Below are 19,825 nucleotides of genomic sequence, written 5' to 3'. Positions count from 1 at the left end.
TGTCGCTGACCCACACTCCTGACTTTGGGGATTCCGAGTCTCTCCATCCCAGCAAAATACGTCTCCGGGCCAGAACATCGGCCTCCCTCCCCCCCCCCCCCCCATGGCCCCCGGATCTTCCGACACTCCAAATATTGCCAATTCTGGACTCGGAGTCACCCTCCCTTCCAGGACCTCTGTCACAATGGCCGCAAATCCATGGCAGAATCCCCTCAACTTCGGACACGCCCAGAACATATGTACATGATTAGCCAGGCTTCCCCCCACAGCATCCGCACCTATCCTCCACTTCCTCAAAAAACCTGCTCATCTGGGCCCTATGAACCACCTTGAACTGGATCAGGCTAAGTGGCATATGACGAGGGTGAATTAACTCTTCCAAGCCTTTTCCCATAATTTGATTTCCAACTCTCCTCCCAGCTCCTCTTCCCACTTCCTCTTCACTTCCCGGATAGGGACTCCTTCCCATTCCATCAACTCCTTATATATCTCCGAGACCCTCCCCAATCCCTGTTTTTGACATAACCTTATGCTGTAGGTCCCTCAGGGGGAGGCGAGGCAAGCTTGGAACCTGCCTCCGGACTAAGTCCCGTACCAGTAGGTACCGAAACCCGTTCCCACCCGGCAACCCAAACTCCTCTAATGCCTCCAGGCTCGGGAAACCCTCCTGAATGAAGATATCCCCAAATCTCTCAATCCCTGCCCGCTGCCACCTCCTAAAGCCCCCGTCCAGCCCCCCCGGAACAAACCGGTGATTATCACAGATCGGTGACCACACTGACGCTCCCTCCAATCCCATGTGTTGTCTCCATTGTCCCCACACCCTCAGTGCTGCCACTACCACTGGGCTTGTGGAGTACCGAGCCGGCGAGAACGGCAAGGGTTCCGTCAATAAAGCCTCCAAACTCTTACCCCTGCAGGATGTCGCCTTTACTTGCTCCTAAACCGAACCCCACTACCCACTTCCTGACCAGGAAGTTGGCCGCCCAGTAATAATTAATAAAACTCGGGAAGGCCAAGCCCCCCTCCCCGCGACCCCGTTCCAGGAGTGCCGTCTTCACCCTCGGGGTTTTACCCGCCCACATAAAACCCAAGATCGCCGCATTCATTTTCCTAAAAAAGGCCTTCCGGACAAATATCGGGAGACATTGAAGAAAAAACAGCAGCCTCGGGAGGACTGTCATCTTCACCGTCTGCACCCTCCCCGCCAGTGTCAGCGGGAGCATGTCCCACCTGCGGAAATCCCTTTTCATCTGATCGACCGCTTTACCCAGATTTAACTTGTGGAGCTGTCCCCAATCCATAGCCACCTGGATTCCCAGATACATAAAGCTCCTCCCCACCACCTTAAAAGGTAACTCCTTCGGTCTCCTTTCCTGTCCCCATACCTGAATCGCAAAAACCTTGCTCTTTCCCACCTTTAACTTGTAGCCTGAAACCCTCCGTCTCCTGCTTCCTCAATTGGTGTGCTAACATCCTACTGGCTTTCTCCCCATATTCGTATATCGCCCCTGTCACCCTCCTCAACTGCCCTTCTGCCTTACCTGTGGACAGGAGCCCAAATTCCAGTGTCTCCATAATTCCAGCCAACAGATCTGTGATATAAAGCAGTAAATCCGAGTAGAGCGGAGACCCTGTGCTCTAACCCCCCTTCTCACTATCCCTCTGCCAAACATTCGATGACCTAAGGGCCATTGCCAAGGGCTCTATGGCCAGGACAAACAGTAGTGGTGAGAGCGAGCACCCCTGTCTTGTCCCCCTACAGAGACTAAAATATTCTGACCGGACCCGTTTGATACTTACATTCGCCACCGGAGCCTGGTATAGCAACTGGACCCAATCCACAAATCCCTGCCCAAACCCGAACCTGCCTAAAATATCCCATAGGTACTTCCACTCCACCCGGTCAAAGGCCTTTTCTGCATCTATAGCTACTGCGACCTCAACATCACGCCCCTCCGCTGGCATCGTTATAACATTCGGGAGCAGTCTAATGTTGGACGTCAGATGCCTGCCCTTCACAAATCCCGTCTGGTCCTCCCCGATTACCTCCGGGATACAATCCTCTATAAGTGTGGCCAAGATCTTTGCCAGCAATTTAGCGTCTACGTTCAAAACAGAAATCGGCCTGTACAATCCACAGTCCTTGTTCCGCTTCAAGATGAGAGAAATCGATGCCTGTGATAGCGTTGGGGGGAGCACTCCCAGCTCCTTAGACTCGTTAAAGGGCTTAACCAGGAGCAGCCCCAGTAACCCAGAAAACTTTTTATAAAACTCCATCAGGTCCCTGGGTACTATTCGCTTGCATCGCCCCCAACCCGCCTATCACCTCTCCAAGCCCAATTGGGCCCCTCAGGCATTCCACCAGCTCCTCATCTACCTTTGGTAACTAGCCTCTCCAAAAATTGCTTCATAACCCCCCCCCCCCCCCCCGATTCATAGAGTCGACTATAAAATTCGCGAAACACATCATTTATCGCCCCCGGGTCCACCACTACCTCTTTCCCCCCCCCCCCCCCCCCCCCCCCTCGTAGTCTTTACTTTCCCAATTTCCCAATTTCTCTCGCCGTCTCCTGCTTCCTCAGTTGATGTGCTAACATCCTACTGGCTTTCTCCCCATATTCGTATATCGCCCCTGTCACCCTCCTCAACTGCCCTTCTGCCTTACCTGTGGACAGGAGCCCAAATTCCATTTGGAGTCTCTGACACTCCTTCAGGGGCTCCTGATCCGGAGACTCTGCATATATCTTGTCCACCTGTAAGATTTCACCTACCAGCCTGTCCAATTCCGCCTGTTCAGTCTTCTCCTTATGGGCCTGAATCAAAATAAATTCCCCTCTGATAACCGCCTACAATGCTTCCCAAACCACCTTGCCGCGGTCTCTCCTGTGTATTGCTATTTATGTACCCCCAAATGGCCTCTCACCCGCTCACACATCTCACCCTCCACTAACAGCCCTACATCTAACCTCCACTGTGGACGCTGGGTATTTCCTGTGCTTACCCGTAGGTCTATCCAGTGTGGATACACCACGATTGCTGAATATTCAGTGTCCTCCACCCTCGCTAACCGCGTTTTGTGAAGTACGAAAAAGTCTATCCTGGAATATATCTTGTGCACATGGGAGTAGAATGAATACTCCTTGCTCCTTAGCCTCCCAAATCTCCACGGATCCACCACCCCCCCAATGTGCTCCATTAACCCCCCCCCCGCCCAGTTCTTTCCCCATTGCTGATACGTTTCCTGACCTGGAACTCGACCGGTCTAGTCTTGAATCCAGAACCGTATTAAAATCCCCCCCCCCCCCATAATCAGCTGGTGCGAGTCGATGTCCGGAATCTTCCCCAGCACCCTCCTGACAAACGCGACATCATCCCAGTTTGAGGCGTATATATTAACCAACACCACTGCCATTCTCTCTAGCTTCCCGCCAACCATAATAAATCCAATCCCCAGGTCTGCCTCTATCTTCCCCACCTCGAATGCCACCTTTTTATTAACCAGGATTGCCACCACCCTTGTTTTAAAGTCCAATCCCGAATGGAACACCTGTCCGACCCATCCCTTCTTCAGTCGAACTTGGTCTCCCAGCTTCAAGTGCATCTCTTGCAACATGGCCACAACCACCTTCCTCTGTCTCAAGTGTGCGAACACACGGGCTCTTTTGACTGGCCCATTCAGTCCACGAACATTCCATTCATCCAGCCTGGTCGGGGGGTACCCTATCCCCCTCCCCTGTCGATCTGCCATGACCTTTCCTAGGCCAGCCCGTGCCCCGCACCTCACCTGGCCCGCCCTCAGCAGCTACCATCATCTACTCTCCTCCTCCAACCTCTTAAATGTCCCCTCCACGTCAGCAGCCCCCTCCCCCCAATACATTAATCTTCAGCTCACCCTACACTTTGCTTCCTTGAATTAGCCCTCCCAGTTAGCCTGGTGGCTCCCGCCCCCGGCGCCTAGCATCCTACCACCTGCTGGTTCCCTCACCCCCCCCCCCCCCCCCCCCCCCCCACCACTCTTTGTATAAGTCCCCAGAACAATGGCAAAAAACACAAAAAACAAACAAATAATCCCTCCCAAGGTCCAAGCACAAAGGCCCACCCCTCCTCCTTTAACAAAATCTTATCTGTTCTAACACCTTCAAGCAGGACCAAATAGAAAAGACCGGACAAAGAAAAAGGAATTGTACATCTAAAAGCTCAAACAGCTTTTCAAACATCGCAACTTAAATTACAGAGTTAAAAGATTAAGGTTTTTAAAAGGGCTTTAACTTCTAACTCAGTTCTCCACAGTAAAGGTTTAAGATCGTTGTTTGTCTACCAGGTTATTGTCCTTCATGAAGTCCACCACGTCCGGCGAACCAAAGTACAGCTCCCAACCCTCATAGGTCACCCAAAGACAGGCTGGGTAAAGCGGACCAAACTTTATTTGTTTTTTTGCACAGGGCCGCCTTGACTTTATTAAAACTCGCCCTCCTCTTTGCAAGTTCTGCTCCCAAGTCCTGGTACACCCTGATCTCAGAATCTGCCCACATGCACCGTTTTGTCTGCCTGGCCCACCTCATGATGCGTTCCTTATCTAGGAACCAATGTAGCTGTACCACCCTCGCCCCTGGGGGCTCACTCCCCTGGGGCTTACGCATAAGCGCCCTATGGGCCCGGTCTACCTCCAACGGCTTGGGACACAAACCTTCCCCTATCAGCTTCTCCAGCATCCTCCCCACATACGCACCGGCATCCGATCCTTCCTTCCCCTCTGGCAGACCGACGATCTGGATATTCTGTCTCTGAGAACGATTCTCCAGGTCCTCCACCTTCTCCAGCAGCCGTTTCTGTTGGTCCTGTAGCATCCCGATCTCCATTGCCATCGCAGTGGACTGCTCCTCTCGTTCCACCACCAGTTCCTCCAACTTCTGGATCGCCTGTCCCTGGGTCGTCAATCTCTCCTTCACATGGTCGACCACTGCCCTGATCAAATCCATCACCCAGGCCAGGTCCTCCGCACATTCCTTGCGATGTTGAGTGAACTTCTCAGTCAAGAGGTCCACCAACTGGTCCGTCGACCATTGAGCTGGCGAGGTCAAACCCTGCTTCCCCGCCATTGCCTCCTTCAAACTCTGGTCCTCGCTTCCAGCCAACATTTGATTTCGCATTTTTGATTTTTCCTAGGGCACACTCCATAAACTCCTTCTCCTCTTGCTTTAATACCCTTATTCTGAAAAATTCCTATGGAAATCCAGCTTAAAAGCCACAAAAAGTCCACCAAGAGCTGGAGCTGCCAAATGTGCGATCTTTCACTCCATAGCCGCCACCGGAAACTTACATACCCCCTTTTACTGGTCCTCACCCTTTCCTTGCTCCCCCCACCTCTCCTGTTGATAGTTAGGCTCCATCCTGGCTCCCAAATTTCACCCTGTGTGTTATATTGTTAGAATTCTTTCCTTAATTTAGTGATTCTTGCTGTTAACTTTGTGGCTTCGCTGGGGGGGGGGGCTCTCTCTGCCCCGTCCCCCTCACATTTTTCACACTTTTTCCATGTTCCTACCCACCCCCCTTGTTCCTCTCTACTCTGCGCTCTTGTCTGCCCTTATCGGTCCTCCCACCCCCAATCCTAATCGCTATTGGCTTTGAACAGGTCTTGGAACAGGCTGATGAATAGTCCCCATGCTCTGTGGCAGCCCTTGTCTGACCCTCGGGTGGTGTACTTCACCTTTTCCAGGTGAAGAAAGTCCGACAGGTCTGCCAGCCAGTCTGCAGCTGTGGGTGGTGCTGCTGATTGCCAGCCAAGTGGGATTCTCTGGTGTGTGATCAGAGAAGCAAAAGCCAGGGCATCGGCCCTCTTCCCCATATGTAGTTCTGGCTGGTCCAAAACCCCGAAGACTGCCCTACTCGGGCACGGCTCCACCCTCACCCCCACAGCCTTGGACATCGCCTCGAAGAAGGCTGTCCAGAACCCGACAAGTCTGGGGCATGCCCAGAACTTGTGGTTGTGTGGTTGGCCGGGCCTCCCTGACACTGTTCACATTTATCCTCCACCTCCAGGAAGAACCTGTTCATTCAAGCTTTAAACTGCTTGAGGCTAAGCCTTGCGCAGGAGGAGATAGAATTGGCCCTACTTGGTGCTTCGCTCCAGAGTCCCCACCCTAATTCTGCCCCACATTTGTCCTCCCATTTCTGTCTTGACCCATCTAATGGGGTTCTTGCCCTTTCCAAAAGTCGTCCGTACATGTCCCCACAGTTCCCCTTCTCCCTACTGTCCTTGTCCAGCAGTTCCTCCGGCAATGTGTACCTCGGAGTCCTAGGGTACCTCGTTGTCTCCTTGCGGAGAAAGTTTTTGATTTGTAGGTGCCGGAGCTCCTGTCTGTTCGCTAGCTCCAGTCCTTCCGTTAGTTCATCAAGGGTTGCGAGTCTGTCCCCCATGTAAAAGTGTCCCCCCCCCCCGTTTCCACTTCTTAAAGGGGGCGTCTTGCATGGCTGGCGGGAATTTGTGGTTACCGCAGATGGGGGCCATGGAGAGCATCTCGGTTAAACCAAAATGTCTCATTTGGCTCCATGTCCTCGATGTGGCTACCAACACTGGGCTGGATATGTATTTTGCCTGGGGAGATGGGAACACTGCCGTGGCAAAACCAGGAGGATCGTTGCCTTGCAAGAGGACTCCTCCAGCCTCACCCATTCCGTATTTGGTTCTCTTATCCATCCCTTCCACACCTCGGCTGTGGCTGCCCAGTGGTAGTATTGCTGGCCACCCATGTTTCTTCTCCTCTGCAGTGTAACCTTGGGGATCCTTGAGGTTCTCCCCCCCCCCCCCCCCCCCCCACCCCCCACACACACACACACATGCACACACACAAATTTCATGATCGTTTTGTCTATCCTTTGGGAAAAGGCCTTGGGAATGAAGATCATTATGGATCTGAAGAGGGACCTTGGCACTAAGTTCACCTTCATCGTCTGCACCCTCCCCGCTAGGGAAAGCGGGAGTGCATCCCATCTCTGTAGGTCCTTTTTAACTTCCTCCGCCAGACAGGTCAAGCTCCACTTGTGGTTCCGTGTCCAGTCATGGGCTATCTGGATCCCCAGGGAGCGGTATTTCTGTCCCTCTCCAGTTCGGGTTCCGGGAATGCCTCACTCTTGCCCAGGCTGAGTTTGTAGCCCGAGAAGGCCCCAAACTCTTCCAGGATCTTCATGATTACTTTCAGGCCGTTCTGTGGGTCCAGGATGTAAGGAGTAGGTCATTCGTATAGAGTGAAACTCTGCTCTCTGCCTCCTCTTCAGATCCCCTTCCAGCCTTTCGTGTCTCGCAGAGCAATCGCCAGGTGTTCGATTGCCGGGGCAAACAAGAGCGGGGACAGCCGGCATCCCTGCTTTGTCGGTCTGTGCAACTGGAAGTATTCCGAACTAGTGGTGTTGGTCTGAATGCACGCCTTGGGGATGTTGTACAGGAATTTCACCCACTAGGTGAACCCCACCCCTAGCCCAAACTTCTCCAATACCTCTGAGGTACTTCCATTTGATTCTGCCGAAGGCCTTTTCTGCCTTCGACGATCGCCTCTGGTGTGCTCTCCCCAGATGGGGTCATTATCACATTCAGCAGCTGCTTGATGTTCACAGTTAGCTGACTACCCTTGACAAAGCCCGTTTGGTCAGTTTTCCAGTCTCTTAGCCAGGACTTTTGCGAGTATTTTTGCGTACACATGGAGCAACGAAATGTATTTATACTATCTGCATTCCGTTGGGTCTTTGTTTTTCTTGGATATCTGCAATATCGTGGCCTGTATTAGCATTGGAGGTAGTGTGCTACTCGCTAACGAATCTGCGAACATTTCCAGATGTGGGGTCAGGGTTGGTGCAAGTTTTTTTTTTTATAGCAGTCCGCTGGGAACCCATCGGGTCCCTGTGCATTCCCCACCTGCATGGAATTGATGCTTTTCATAATCTCTCCCAGTCCTATTGGTGCTTCCAGCTCCTTCCATCTATCGTCCCCCATAACTGGCATGTCCAGTCTATCGAGGAACTGTTTCATCCCCACCGGGGCGGGGGGTGCTCGGAGGTGTACAGTCCCCGGCAGAAGGCCTCAAATACTTGGTTGACCTTTTATGTTCGGCCACCGGTCCGCCTCTCCTATCCTTTACCTGCGCTATTTCTCTCTTGGCTGCCTGCTTTCTCAGCTGGTGAGCCAACAGGCGGCTAGCCTTCTCTCCGTATTCTTAGAAGGTTCCCCGCGTCTGGCGGAGTTGATGCACTGCTTTCCTGGTCCATTTGTAGCTTTTTCCTCTCTGCCAGACACTGTGTGGTCAGGGCCTTGGAGTATTTTCTGTTGACCTCCAGGATGGAGTTGATCAGTTGTTGCCTAACCACTCTCGCTTCCCTATCTCTATGAGCTTTGCAGGTTATAATCTGTCCCCTATTCACCGCCTTCAGTGCCACCCTGAACATGGAAGGTGAGACTTCCCTATTCTGGTTGTTAGTGATGTACTTGCCTGTAGCCTGTGATATTTTCTGGCAGAAGACCTTGTCGGCCAAGAGGTCAGTGTCCAACCTCCATGTGGGGGGCATTGGGCACGGCCATTCTCCAACGTAATATCAATGTAATGTGGTACGTGGTCGGAGATAACCATCGCAGAGTATTCCGCTCTGACTATTTCTGGAAGCATCGATTTCCCCACTGCAAAGAAGTCAATACGGGAGTATACTTTATGCACCGGTGAAAAGAGCGAGAATTCCTTCTCACCAGGACGTAGGAACCACCATGGGTCCACAGCCCCTATCTGCTCCATTGACATTCCCAGTCCCATGGCTATTCCTGTCTTTTTTCCCATTTTAGGGCTTGAACAGTCGGTCAATGCATCCTGTACACAGTTAAAGTCCATCCCCGCCCCCCCCCCCCCCCCCTCACACACATGATTAGTCAGTGTGTGTGGATATCGGGGATTTCCGCCTTGGTCTTTTTTATGATGTCCTTGTCGTCCCAGTTGGGATCGACACATTAACCAGAACTACCGGTGCCCAGTCCAGGACACCGCTGACCATGACGTACCATTCCCCTTTGTCCGAAACTGTCCTTGTTGCCGTAAACACCGTCCTGTTGCTAATCAGTATTGCTACCCCCCCCCTAGCCTTCGTCCCGTAGCATGAATGCTACATCTGTCCTGCCCAGCCCTTCCTTATCTAGTCAGTCCTTCTCCCTCGGGTGTGTTTCCTGCAGGAAGACATGTCGGCTTTCAAACTTCTTAAATGGGTAAAGACTCTGGATCTTTTCACTGAGACGTTAGGTCCCCTGACATTCCAGGTGATAATCCTGGTGGGGGGGTTTCTGTCGCTCTGGTCTGTCGACGCCTTCTCTAGCTCGAGGATCATTTTCCCCTACACCTCCACCTTCTCCAGTCCACCGATCGCCGTTTGCATGGCGACCAATGGCTTTGTTACTGACACCTGGATTTCCACCTTCATTGCCTCTCTCATCGCGGCCAGTTCCTTCATTCGGTGCAGAGGGAGGCTGATGTTCTTGTCGTCGGTCACCCCCTCTCTGGGGTGGCCAGGGCCCCCTCGCCTCGTGGTTCGCCGACTCGCCTGCCTGTTATTCATGGCCTTTTTATCCGCTCCTGCAGTTTCTTTGGCCTCTTGAGCTTCCATTTGCTGCCATGCTGCCTCTGTTCCTTCCCTTTCTTAATTAAGGGTGTGATGCTACCGAATTTTCGGACTAATTTCACTTAAAAATGACTATTTGGCTCTGCTCTGGAGGAGAGCCACCTGATGTGCGTCTGCTCAGCACATCACCGCCACAGGGAGTCCAAGCCTTCCCAACCATCAGCTGAGATGCAGACTAGAGTTCTAACCTGCATCCTATTGAATTAATTGATCAATAAATAAACTAGCCACCCCATTTGAAGAGAATATTTTGTTTTAAGTTTTCTTCCTCGGGACTTCCTTGAGTTGGTAACCCTATTGCTGGGATACAGTTTTTTGGGTGCTAGTGATTCTTCTGTACCTTGCTTAAGTAACCATCATTGTTGTTGAGACTTACCAGTGAGTATTGGCAGGCTATCCTACAAGACAGTACATGACGCTACAGTGGTTAACACTGCTGCCTCATAGCACCTGGGATCCGGGTTTGATTCCGACCTTAGGTGACTGTGTGGAGTTTGCACATTCTCCCCGTATCTGCGTGGGTTTCCTCCGGGTGCTCCAGTTTCCTCCCAAAGTCCAAAGCTGTGCAGGTTGGGTGGATTGGCCATGATCAATTGTCACTTCCAACGGTTTGAAGGATATGGCGGGGGATTTGGCCTAGGTAGGGTGGCCTTTCGAAGGGTTGGTGCATACTTGATGGGCCAAATGGCCTGCTTCTGCACTGTAGGGAATCTATGACACTGAACCCAGTTCTGGCTTTGCCCAACATCCATCAGAGCTAGCTGGTTATTGATCAAATTAATTCTAGCAAAGGAACTAACTGGAATACTTAAAGAGAAGGAAAGTTATTGTGGTATACGTTTCAGGGGCTTTATCTCCCAGTGAAGGCAGTTAAACATTTTTGAAGAAATTTGCTCTATTAATTTTGATGCTTTTCAAAACTGAATGAATGTCTGAAGGTTTTGTGCCCTTACTCCTAGTCCTGTAAATTGAAAAAGTATGATTCTGACCTTCCAGTCCAGCATTCCTAAACTCAGCTGTTGTGAGACTTTTTAAAAGTTTGTCTCGGTCCTAATGTTATCAGATGTTCAAACTTTTCAAAAAGATTTTATCTCTTCCAGATAACTCCCAGCAGGGCAATGGTTTGCAATATTATAAATTAAAGGATTTCAATTTTTCTTCTAAATTTTCCTCAGGCTTTTGAAAGTAGAACCGTTGGGAAATTATTTGATAGTGAGGAGGAGGATAATGAAGGTGACAGTGATGAAGATCATGATGGAAGGTTCAAAATTAAGCCTCAGTTTGAAGGAAAAGCTGGTCAGAAGGTAAGAAGGATGTTGAATATAAGAAACATTGACTGAATGCCTCAGGCACTTTTTAGTACATTTGCAGTGTATGAATGGAAGGATTAAAAGTTTGAATGAGTAATTGTCATCAATTTATGCTAACATGATTTCTTCATGTAACGATAAGCTCACCATTATTCCTGTTGATTTCAGGATCTAACTCTGGAAAGATAACCTGACCCAAATTAACAACATATATTCTTTTCTCCTAAATGGAATGAAAATACTGCTTTTTATATTGCAAATAATTACCACCATCTTTTTTGTAAGATTTAATTTTGAGTACAATTTTTTGTACTTTTTTTTTCTGTGCCTGCTTCATTCTAGGACAATAGGGGCAATGGTGAGATGAAGAGCATTTCCAGTAATCCAATTTAAATTCTGTGGAAGGCTTTTTTTTTTTGCTTGCAATCCTACAACCGTGTGCACCATATTGATTGATTGAAGTCTAACAGGAAATCCATTCAGATAAATTATGTAACATGAAGCTATCAATAAAGATGTTATGGCAGTGCACTTTGAAAAATTCAAGGCATTCAGGCAGAATCAACATGATTTTGTGAAAGAAAAATCATATTTAACCAATTTATTGGAGTTCTTTGAAGGAGTCAAGTGCTGTGGATGAAGGATGGATGTACTGTACTTAGATTTTCAGAAGGCATTTAAGGCGGCATGGTGGCACAATGGTTAGCACAGCTGCCTCTCAGTGCCAGGGACCCGGGTTCGATTTCAACCTCGCTTGCCTGTGTGGAGTTTGCACTTTCTCCCCGTGCCAGCATGGGTTTCCTCCAGGTGCTCTGGTTTCCTCCCGCAGTCCAAAGATGTGCAGGGTAGGTGAATTGGACAGACTATCTTATGAGAAAAGGTGGACAGGCTGGGCTTGTATACAACTGGAGTTCAGAAGAGTAAGAGGCAACTTGATTGAAGCACATAAGATCCTGAGGAGTCTGGACAGGGCCGATGTGGAGAGGATCTTCTCTTGGAGCAGAATCTAGAACGAGGGGTCACGGTTCACTGTTTAAAAGTAAGAGGTCACTCATTTAAGACAGTGTTGAGAATTTTGTTTCTCTGAAGATCATGAGTCTTTGAAATTCACTTCCTCAAAAGGCAGTGGAAGCAGGGTCTTTGAATATTTTCAAGGCAGTGGTAGATAAATGCTTGATTTTAAAAAAGGAAGTGAAGGAGGCCACCAGACTTTAAGCAGGGGGATGTGTGACTTCAGAAGATGAGCTTCAGGTAGAGGCCCACCCCTTCCTGCCCAAAATCCAAGTCTCTTGATTTTCCAGCTTCCCTCATACAAGGTCAATCCTTCCGCCAACCTCAAAATTAAGGCTGGGGAAGAAACAGCTATTAAATGGTCAGAGGTTGCCTCAGTTGAGGTAAGGACAGGCTTCCTTCCTGAGATCTTGCCCTCCACAGCATAAAATTGCTGTGGGTTCGGGGTGAGCCAGATCCTGGAGGAAATCTCAGGTTTGTGGCCATTCACCCTTGCATGGTTTTGCCTGGGACTTCTAAGGAAGCACAAACTGAAATGTAAGGGAGCAGAATTACCCTGTGCTGCTTTTGTACACATCTTGGTTAGCAAAATGGAATTGAGCAGTGTGGTAATTGGCTGCTTGCATGTCTTATGACTTAGAATCAAGGTGAGAAACTTGAAGGTTACAAAGTTTAGTTTACTTTTAAAAGTTATTGTGCGCTCTCTTTTGCAGCTGTTGTCCTTACAATCACGATTTGGGACAGATGAAAGATTTCGCATGGATGAACGATTTTTGGAAAGTGAAGAAGAAAATGCAGGTAACCAAGAGAAGTTCTATGATATACAAGTTTCTGACCACTTCACTAATCACGGAGTGTAATTAAGTTTATTAATCAAAATGTCTTGCCAGCAAATGTAGGTGCAATACTATCTGAGAAGTTCAGTCCTTGGAACCACAGAGTTGTGCTATCTCCTGTGGGGAAAAGTCTGTGTGGCTAAAACAGATTCTTACCACAGAAGGGAAAATAACATGAAGCTTTCATGCCACCTTATGCTATCAATCTTCCGTAGGGAACATCTGACACATCAGATAGTCTGCAATTTGTATCAGACAATTGACAAATGACAGGTTTGTGAGTGCCAGCGTTATCTGGAAAGGTGCGCTGGTTGTTTAGGGCACACAATTGTCACTGTGTGGTTCAGCTTCATGTACTGCAAAGCATTGGAGCCAGAAACTTTATGGAATCGCTGATCATCAGAGAGCAGAAATATTCTGTTCATTTGGTGAAGAGAAGAAGATGATCCTATTCAGGCACTGAAGGGAATGATGTGTGAGAATGGAGACCGACTTCCAACTGGGTTCAAATCTCTCGATTGCTAGCCAGTAATCCTTGCTGTGTGTTTGAATGGCAAGTTGAAGACGAGTTCAGGCACTTTAATAGCATTTCTTAGAAGGATTATAATATTTTTATTTCAGAAGAATCTGTAGCAGTTAAAAGCCAATACTCTGAGGATGAAGAGCTTGCTGAAGAGAAAAGAAGAGCTATGAACATCTTAAATCGTGTTATACCAGTCAGTGATGGAAAGACTGAAATCAGGAGAGAACAAGCAAAATTCAAAAATTTCAGGTACATATTGATTAAATGACTATCATTCTTTTGTTATTGTAGAAGTGGTCACTGATTAATTTCACAACCTTTCCGCCAGTAGCGGCCATGACCTGCTAGGTGACGCGAATGGCAGCTCCCACCGGGATCGGTGTTTCGGGCCGCTAAAAGGGGTGGCGGCGGCAATTAACAGGAGGGACCGGCATGGGAACAGACGTGGGAGAAACAGACGTGGGAGAGACCCCCCTTCCCCTTTGCTGGTGCATGGAGAGGACCAGGAGCGGAGCCGGCAGACGCGCGAACCCGGGGAAGAAGGTCCGGGAGGACAAAATGGCGGCCGGAGAAGATGGGGAGGTGTGGGCCCAGTGGGCCAGAGAACAGCAGGAGTTCCTTAAAAACTGCTTAATAGAGCTGAAAACGGAGATGCTGGCCTCCATGGAGAGAATTGTGGTGACCCAGAAGGCGCAGGAGAAGGAGATCAAGGAGGTGAGAAGGAAGGTGGCGGGAGAACGAGGACGAGATTCTGGGCCTGGCGGTGAAAGTGGAGGCGCACGAGGCGCTCCATAAGAGATGGCAGGAGAGGCTGGATGACCTTGAGTGCAGATCTCAGAGCCACAATCTGCGGATCCTGGGCCTTCCTGAAGGAGCGGAGGGGGCGGACGCGAGCACGTACGTGGCCACAATGTTGGGGACGCTGATGGGCGCAGGGGCCTTCCCGCTGCTCTTGGAGCTGGATGGGGCGCACAGGGTTCTCACCAGAAAGCCGAGGGTAAATGAGCCACCGAGGGCAATGGTGATACGGTTTCAGCGCTTGGCAGACCGGGAGCGAGTCCTGCAGTGGGCGCAGAAAGAACGGAGCAGTAAGTGGGAGAATGGCGAAATCCAAATTTATCAGGACCTGGGTGGCACGAAGGAGGCAACAAGTTAAGGGTTGCTATATAGAGGCGGGAGCGGCTGGGGTCAGCATGGGTGAGCTGACTCACGGAAGCACAATGGGGGGGAAACCAGAGCTAAGCGGATGCTTGGCTGGGCAGGGGGGGGTGCTGCTTTGCTGACTGAAAGGGAGCCAGGTGAGGTATGGATGGAGAGTCGGGCGGGGGGGGGGGGGGGGCCGCCGGGGGGAGAGCTGGAGGAGGGAGACGGGGGCATGCGGTTGGCCGAAAAAGGGAGCTGGCTAGTCGGCGGGATGGGGGGTGGTAACCCCCTCTCTTTCCCCCCCCCCCCCCCGACCAGGCTGATCACGTGGAACGTGAGGTGCCTGAATGGGCCGGTCAAGCGGTCCCGCGGGTTCTCTCATTTGAAGGGGTTGAAGGCGGACGTGGCCATGTTGCAAGAGATGCGCTTAAAGCTCGCGGACCAGACGAGACTAAGGAAAGGATGGGTGGGACAGATGTTTCACTCGGGGTTAGACTCAAAGACCAGAGGAGTGGCTATTTTGGTCAGTAAACGAGTGACGTTTGAGGCGGGGAGCATCGTGGCGGACAAGGGGGGGCAGGTCTATAATGGTGAGTGGCAAGCTGCAGGTGGCCCGGGTGGTGTTAGTGAATGTATATGCCCCGAACTGGGACGATGCAGACTTCATGAGGCGCGTGTTGGGTAGGATCCCGGACTTGGAGATAAGTCACCTGATTATGGGAGGGGACTTTAATACGGTCTTGGATCCGAGCTTGGATCGTTCCAAGTCCGGAACGGGAAAGAGCCCGGCGGCGACCAGGGCCTTGTGGGAGTTCATGTGCCAGATGGGGGGAGTGGACCCCTGGAGGTTTACGCGGTCAAGGACGAAGGAGTTTTCCTTTTTCTCCCATGTCCATAGAGTCTATTCGCGAATAGACTTCTTGGTGTTGAGTAGGGCGTTAATCCCGAAGATGGAGGGGGTAGAATACTCGGCCATTGCGGTCTCGGACCATGCCCCGCACTGGGTGGACCTGCGACTGGGGGCGGAACGGGGTCAGCGCCTTCTCTGGCGACTGGATGTGGGGCTGCTGGCGGACGAAGAGGTGTGCGGGCGAATAAGGAGGAGTATTGAGAATTATGTGGGAGCGAATGACACAGGAGAGGTGACGGTGGCAGTGGTTTGGGAGGCTCTGAAGGCGGTCATTAGGGGAGAGTTAATCTTCATTAGGTCCCATAGAGAGAAGAAGGAGAGGGAGAGACTGGTGGGAGAGATACTCAGGGTAGATCGGAGGTACGCGGAGGCCCCAGAGGGGGGCTGTTGAACGAGCGCCGGAAATTACAGGCGGAGTTTGACTTGCTGTCCACGGGGAAGGCGGAGGCGCAGCTGAGGAAAGCGAAGGGGGCAGTTTATGAGTATGTGGAGAAGGCGAGTAGGATGCTGGCGCACCAGCTGCGCAGGAGGGAGGCGGCCAGAGAGATTGGGGGAGTGCGGGATAGGGAAGGCAACATGGTGCTGAGCCCAGAGAGGGTCAATGAAGTCTTCAGGGAGTTCTACGGAAGGTTATACGAGTCGGAACCCCCCGGGGAGGGGGAAGGGATGAGGCGGTGGACCGGTTGAGGTTGCCTAGGGTGGAAGCAGAGCGGGAGCAGGGACTGGGGGCCCCGATTGGGTTGGAGGAGGTAGTCGGGGGGCTGGCAGGCATGCAGACAGGCAAGGCCCGGGCCCGGACGGCTTCCCCGTAGAATTTTATAAGAGGTTCTCAGAGCTGTTGAGCCCGCTCCTGATGAGAATCTTCAATGAGGCAAAGGAGAAAGGGATCCTCCCTCCGACAATGTCGCAGGCATTGATCGCGCTTATCCTGAAGAAGGAGAAGGATCTGCTTCAGTGGGTCCTACAGGCCGATATCGCTCCTGAACGTGGATGCCAAGCTGTTGGCAAACATTCTGGCCACCAGAATAGAGGACTGTGTCCCGGGAGTGATTGGGGAGGACTAGACTGGTTTTGTTAAGGGTAGGCAGCTGAACGCGAATGTGAGGAGGCTCCTGAATATTATCATGATGCCCTCGGAGGGAGGTGGGGGTGGAGGTAGTGGCTGCAATGGACGCGGAGAAGGCCTTTGACAAGGTGGAGTGGGAGTATCTGTGGGAGGTGCTAGGCAGGTTTGGATTTGGGGAGGGATCTATAGGGTGGGTCAAACTGCTGTATCAGGCCCCTGTAGTGAGTGTGTCCACAAACCGGCTAAGGTCGGAATATTTCCGGCTGCCTGGGGGACGAGACAGGGGTGTCCCCTGTCCCCGTTGCTGTTTGCCCTGGCAATTGAGCCGTTGGCCATTGCGCTCAGGGCTTCGGGGAATTGGAGGGGGGTGGTGCGCGGAGGGGAGGAGCACCGGGTCTCCTTCTACGCGGGTGACCTGCTGTCGTATATTTCAGACCCGTTCGAGGGGATGGGGAAGGTCATGCGGATCCTGGGGGACTTTGGGAGGTTCTCGGGGTATAAGTTGAACGTCAGAAAGAGTGAGCTGTTCGTGGTCCACGGTAGGAGCCAGGAGAAGAGACTGAGGAAGCTCCCGCTCAGGATAGTGGGGAGGAGCTTTCGGTACTTGGGGATACAAGTGGCCAGGAACTGGGATGCCCTGCACAGGCTTAACTTAACCCAGCTAGTGGAGCAGATGGAGGGAGAGTTTAAAAGGTGGGATATGCTCCCGCTTTCCATGGCGGGATGGGTGCAGACTGGGAAGATGACGGTTCTCCCCAGGTTCCTCTTCATATTTCAGTGCCTCCCCATTTTCATCCCCAAGTCCTTCTTTAAGCGGGTGAATGGGATTTGTGTGGGTGAATAAAACCCCGCGAGTCAAAAGGGTATTCTTGGAGCGTGGGGGGTGGGGCTGGCTCTGCCGAACTTCTGCAGTTATTACTGGGCGGCCAATGTGGCCATGATCAGGAAATGGATGATGGAGGAGAGGGCGGCGTGGGGGCGGTTGGAGGTGGCGTCGTGTAGAGGCACCAGTCTAAGGGCACTTGTTACGGCTCCGCTGCCGTTCTCGCCGGAGCGATACACCACTAGTCCGGTGGTGACGGCGGCACTGAGGATCTGGGGGCAGTGGAGGAGACACATGGGAGAGGAGGGGGCCTCGGTGTGGACCCCGATACGGAATAACTACAGAGTTGCTCTGGGTCGGTTGGATGGGGGATACCAAGGCTGGTACAGGGCAGGTATTAGGAGGATGGGAGACCTGTTTATAGACGGGGTTTTTCCCAGCATGCTGGTGCTGGAGGAGAGGTTCAGCCTGCCCCCGGGGAATGCGTTCAGGTGCCTTCAGGTTCGGGACTTCCTCAGAAATCAGGTGGGGACATTCCCGAGGCTGCCCCCACGTAGGATCCAGGATAGGGTGGTGTCTGGCGTCTGAGTAGGGGAGGGGAAGGTGTCGGACATACATCAGGAGCTGCAGGAGGTAGAGGAAGCCTCAGTGGGGTTAAAGGATAAGTGGGAGGAGGAGCTGGGCGAGGAGCTGGATGAGGGCCTGTGGGCCGATGCCCTGGGCAGGGTGAACTCCTCATCATGTGCCAGGCTCGGATTAATCCAATTTAAGGTGGTGCATCGGGCGCATATAACGGCGGCAAGAATGAGTAGGTTTTTTGGGGTGGAGGACAGGTGCCCGAGGTGCGCGGGGAGTCCGGCGAATCATACCCATATGTTTTGGACATGCCCGGTGCTTAAAGGATTCTGGCAGGGGTTTGCAAGGGTGATGACTAGGGTTTTGGACGCTCTGGTGAAGGCGAGCCTAGCGGTAACGATATTTGGGGTGGTGGAGGATCCGGGAGTGCAGGAAGCGAAAGAGGCCGAGGTACTGGCCTTTGCCTCCCTGGTAGCCCGGAGGCGGATTCTGTTAATGTGGAGGGACTCGAAACCCCCGAGTGTGGAGACCTGGGTTAGCGACATGGCAGGGTTCCTCAGCCTGGAGCGAATAAAGTTCGCCTTGAGAGGGTCCTTGATGGGGTTCTCCCGGCGGTGGCAACCTTTCCTTGACTTTCTGGGGGAGCAGTAAGTGTCAGCAGTAACCTGGGGGGAGGGGGGTGGGGGTTCAGGTGGGGGTACTGTTGATACAATGTGAGTTGGGCATGGAGACAAAACCCACCTTGTTCTGTTTAAAAAAAATTCTGTTGTGTAAGTAGTTTCACTGTAAGCTTTGGGATATGTTTATTGTTATTTTTTATTACTATCTGTATTTCTATTTTTGTTATGTAAAAACACTCATTGGAAAAACTTAATAAAACATTTATTTTTTAAAAATAAAAAATTCACAACCTTTCCATCATGCCTGATTTCAGAGCATTTTTTTTTTCATTTTTAAAAACTTTCCAATTAAGGGGCAATTTAGCATAGCCAACCACCTACCCTGCACGTCTTTGGGTTATGGGGGTGAGACCACTCGGACACTAGGAGAATAGGCAAACTCCATGCGGACAGTGACCCAGGGCCAGGATCGAATCCAGGGCATCGGCACCTTGAGACAGCAGTGCTAACCACTGGGCCACCATGCTGCTTGGTTTCAGAGCATATTTTAATAAAGATTAAGTCTGATGGTAAGTGAGCAATATTACACAATTGCTCTCAGGTCTGTAGTTAAATCTAGTAGTGAGATAACTGCAAACTGAAGTCCATCCATCAAAATCTCTATCGTATTGCAAGCAGTGAATTGTAATTTCACTTTAATGTGAGCCCAGAGCACTGTTGCTCCCTCCACAAGTAAATATTTTGAGAGCAAGTTTAACTCAAAACATTAAAGACTCAGCAATAAACTTATAAAGCGGTAATGAGGTTTAGTGGGTATTGTCTGGGTATTTTAAACTCAACCTCGTATTGCATTGAAGTTAGGCTCTGCAGAATGGTTTGAGAGTGTTTCTCAAAGGAACAACTGATACTGCTTCATATCAACATGAAAGTACAACTGCACATCAAGTTTCATTGTATTTTCACCAGAAGTTTCACATTAAAATGTGACAAACTGCCATATTTCATTCCACATACGTTTTCACACTCTTTTTAAATTGGTGCTGTAACCTACACACACTTACAATGTCACATTATTATAATATCTCCTGCATTTTTAAAGTTAGATGTCCATCAATTCTTGCCCAAATGTCTCTTTCAGAGATGCCTCTGCTCTGCATTATGATCCTACAAGAGAAGATCATACAGTCTTTGAAAACAAGGTTGAAGAAGCCAAGAAAGAAAGGTATATTTTTTTACTGAGATGCTTTGTGATGTGATTCATGGTAGTCTACAATTATATGCAGAACATTTACCCTTATTTTTACATTTGAAAATCTAAAGTTATAATTCTGTATTTCGGTAATTGGGCAAATGCCA

The 19,825-nt window shown here is 50.7% G+C and overlaps 1 protein-coding gene across 2 annotated transcripts in view; it reads left to right on the top strand.

Annotated features, from left to right (window-relative positions):
- Nucleotides 1–19,825, top strand: part of nol8 (nucleolar protein 8) — a 95,226-nt gene that overhangs the window by 45,586 nt on the left and 29,815 nt on the right. For both annotated transcript variants that reach the window (XM_072472639.1, XM_072472638.1), the window contains exons 9-12: nucleotides 10,827–10,955; nucleotides 12,686–12,770; nucleotides 13,430–13,580; nucleotides 19,608–19,691. In XM_072472639.1, coding sequence (XP_072328740.1) covers nucleotides 10,827–10,955; nucleotides 12,686–12,770; nucleotides 13,430–13,580; nucleotides 19,608–19,691 — 449 coding nt within the window. The remainder of the gene's footprint in view (nucleotides 1–10,826; nucleotides 10,956–12,685; nucleotides 12,771–13,429; nucleotides 13,581–19,607; nucleotides 19,692–19,825) is intronic.

Source organism: Scyliorhinus torazame, chromosome 13 (assembly GCF_047496885.1).
Source record: "Scyliorhinus torazame isolate Kashiwa2021f chromosome 13, sScyTor2.1, whole genome shotgun sequence".
NCBI classification, from domain to species: domain Eukaryota; kingdom Metazoa; phylum Chordata; class Chondrichthyes; order Carcharhiniformes; family Scyliorhinidae; genus Scyliorhinus; species Scyliorhinus torazame.
Note: the sequence above shows the minus strand (reverse complement) of the source record. Positions and strands in the feature narration are given on the sequence as shown.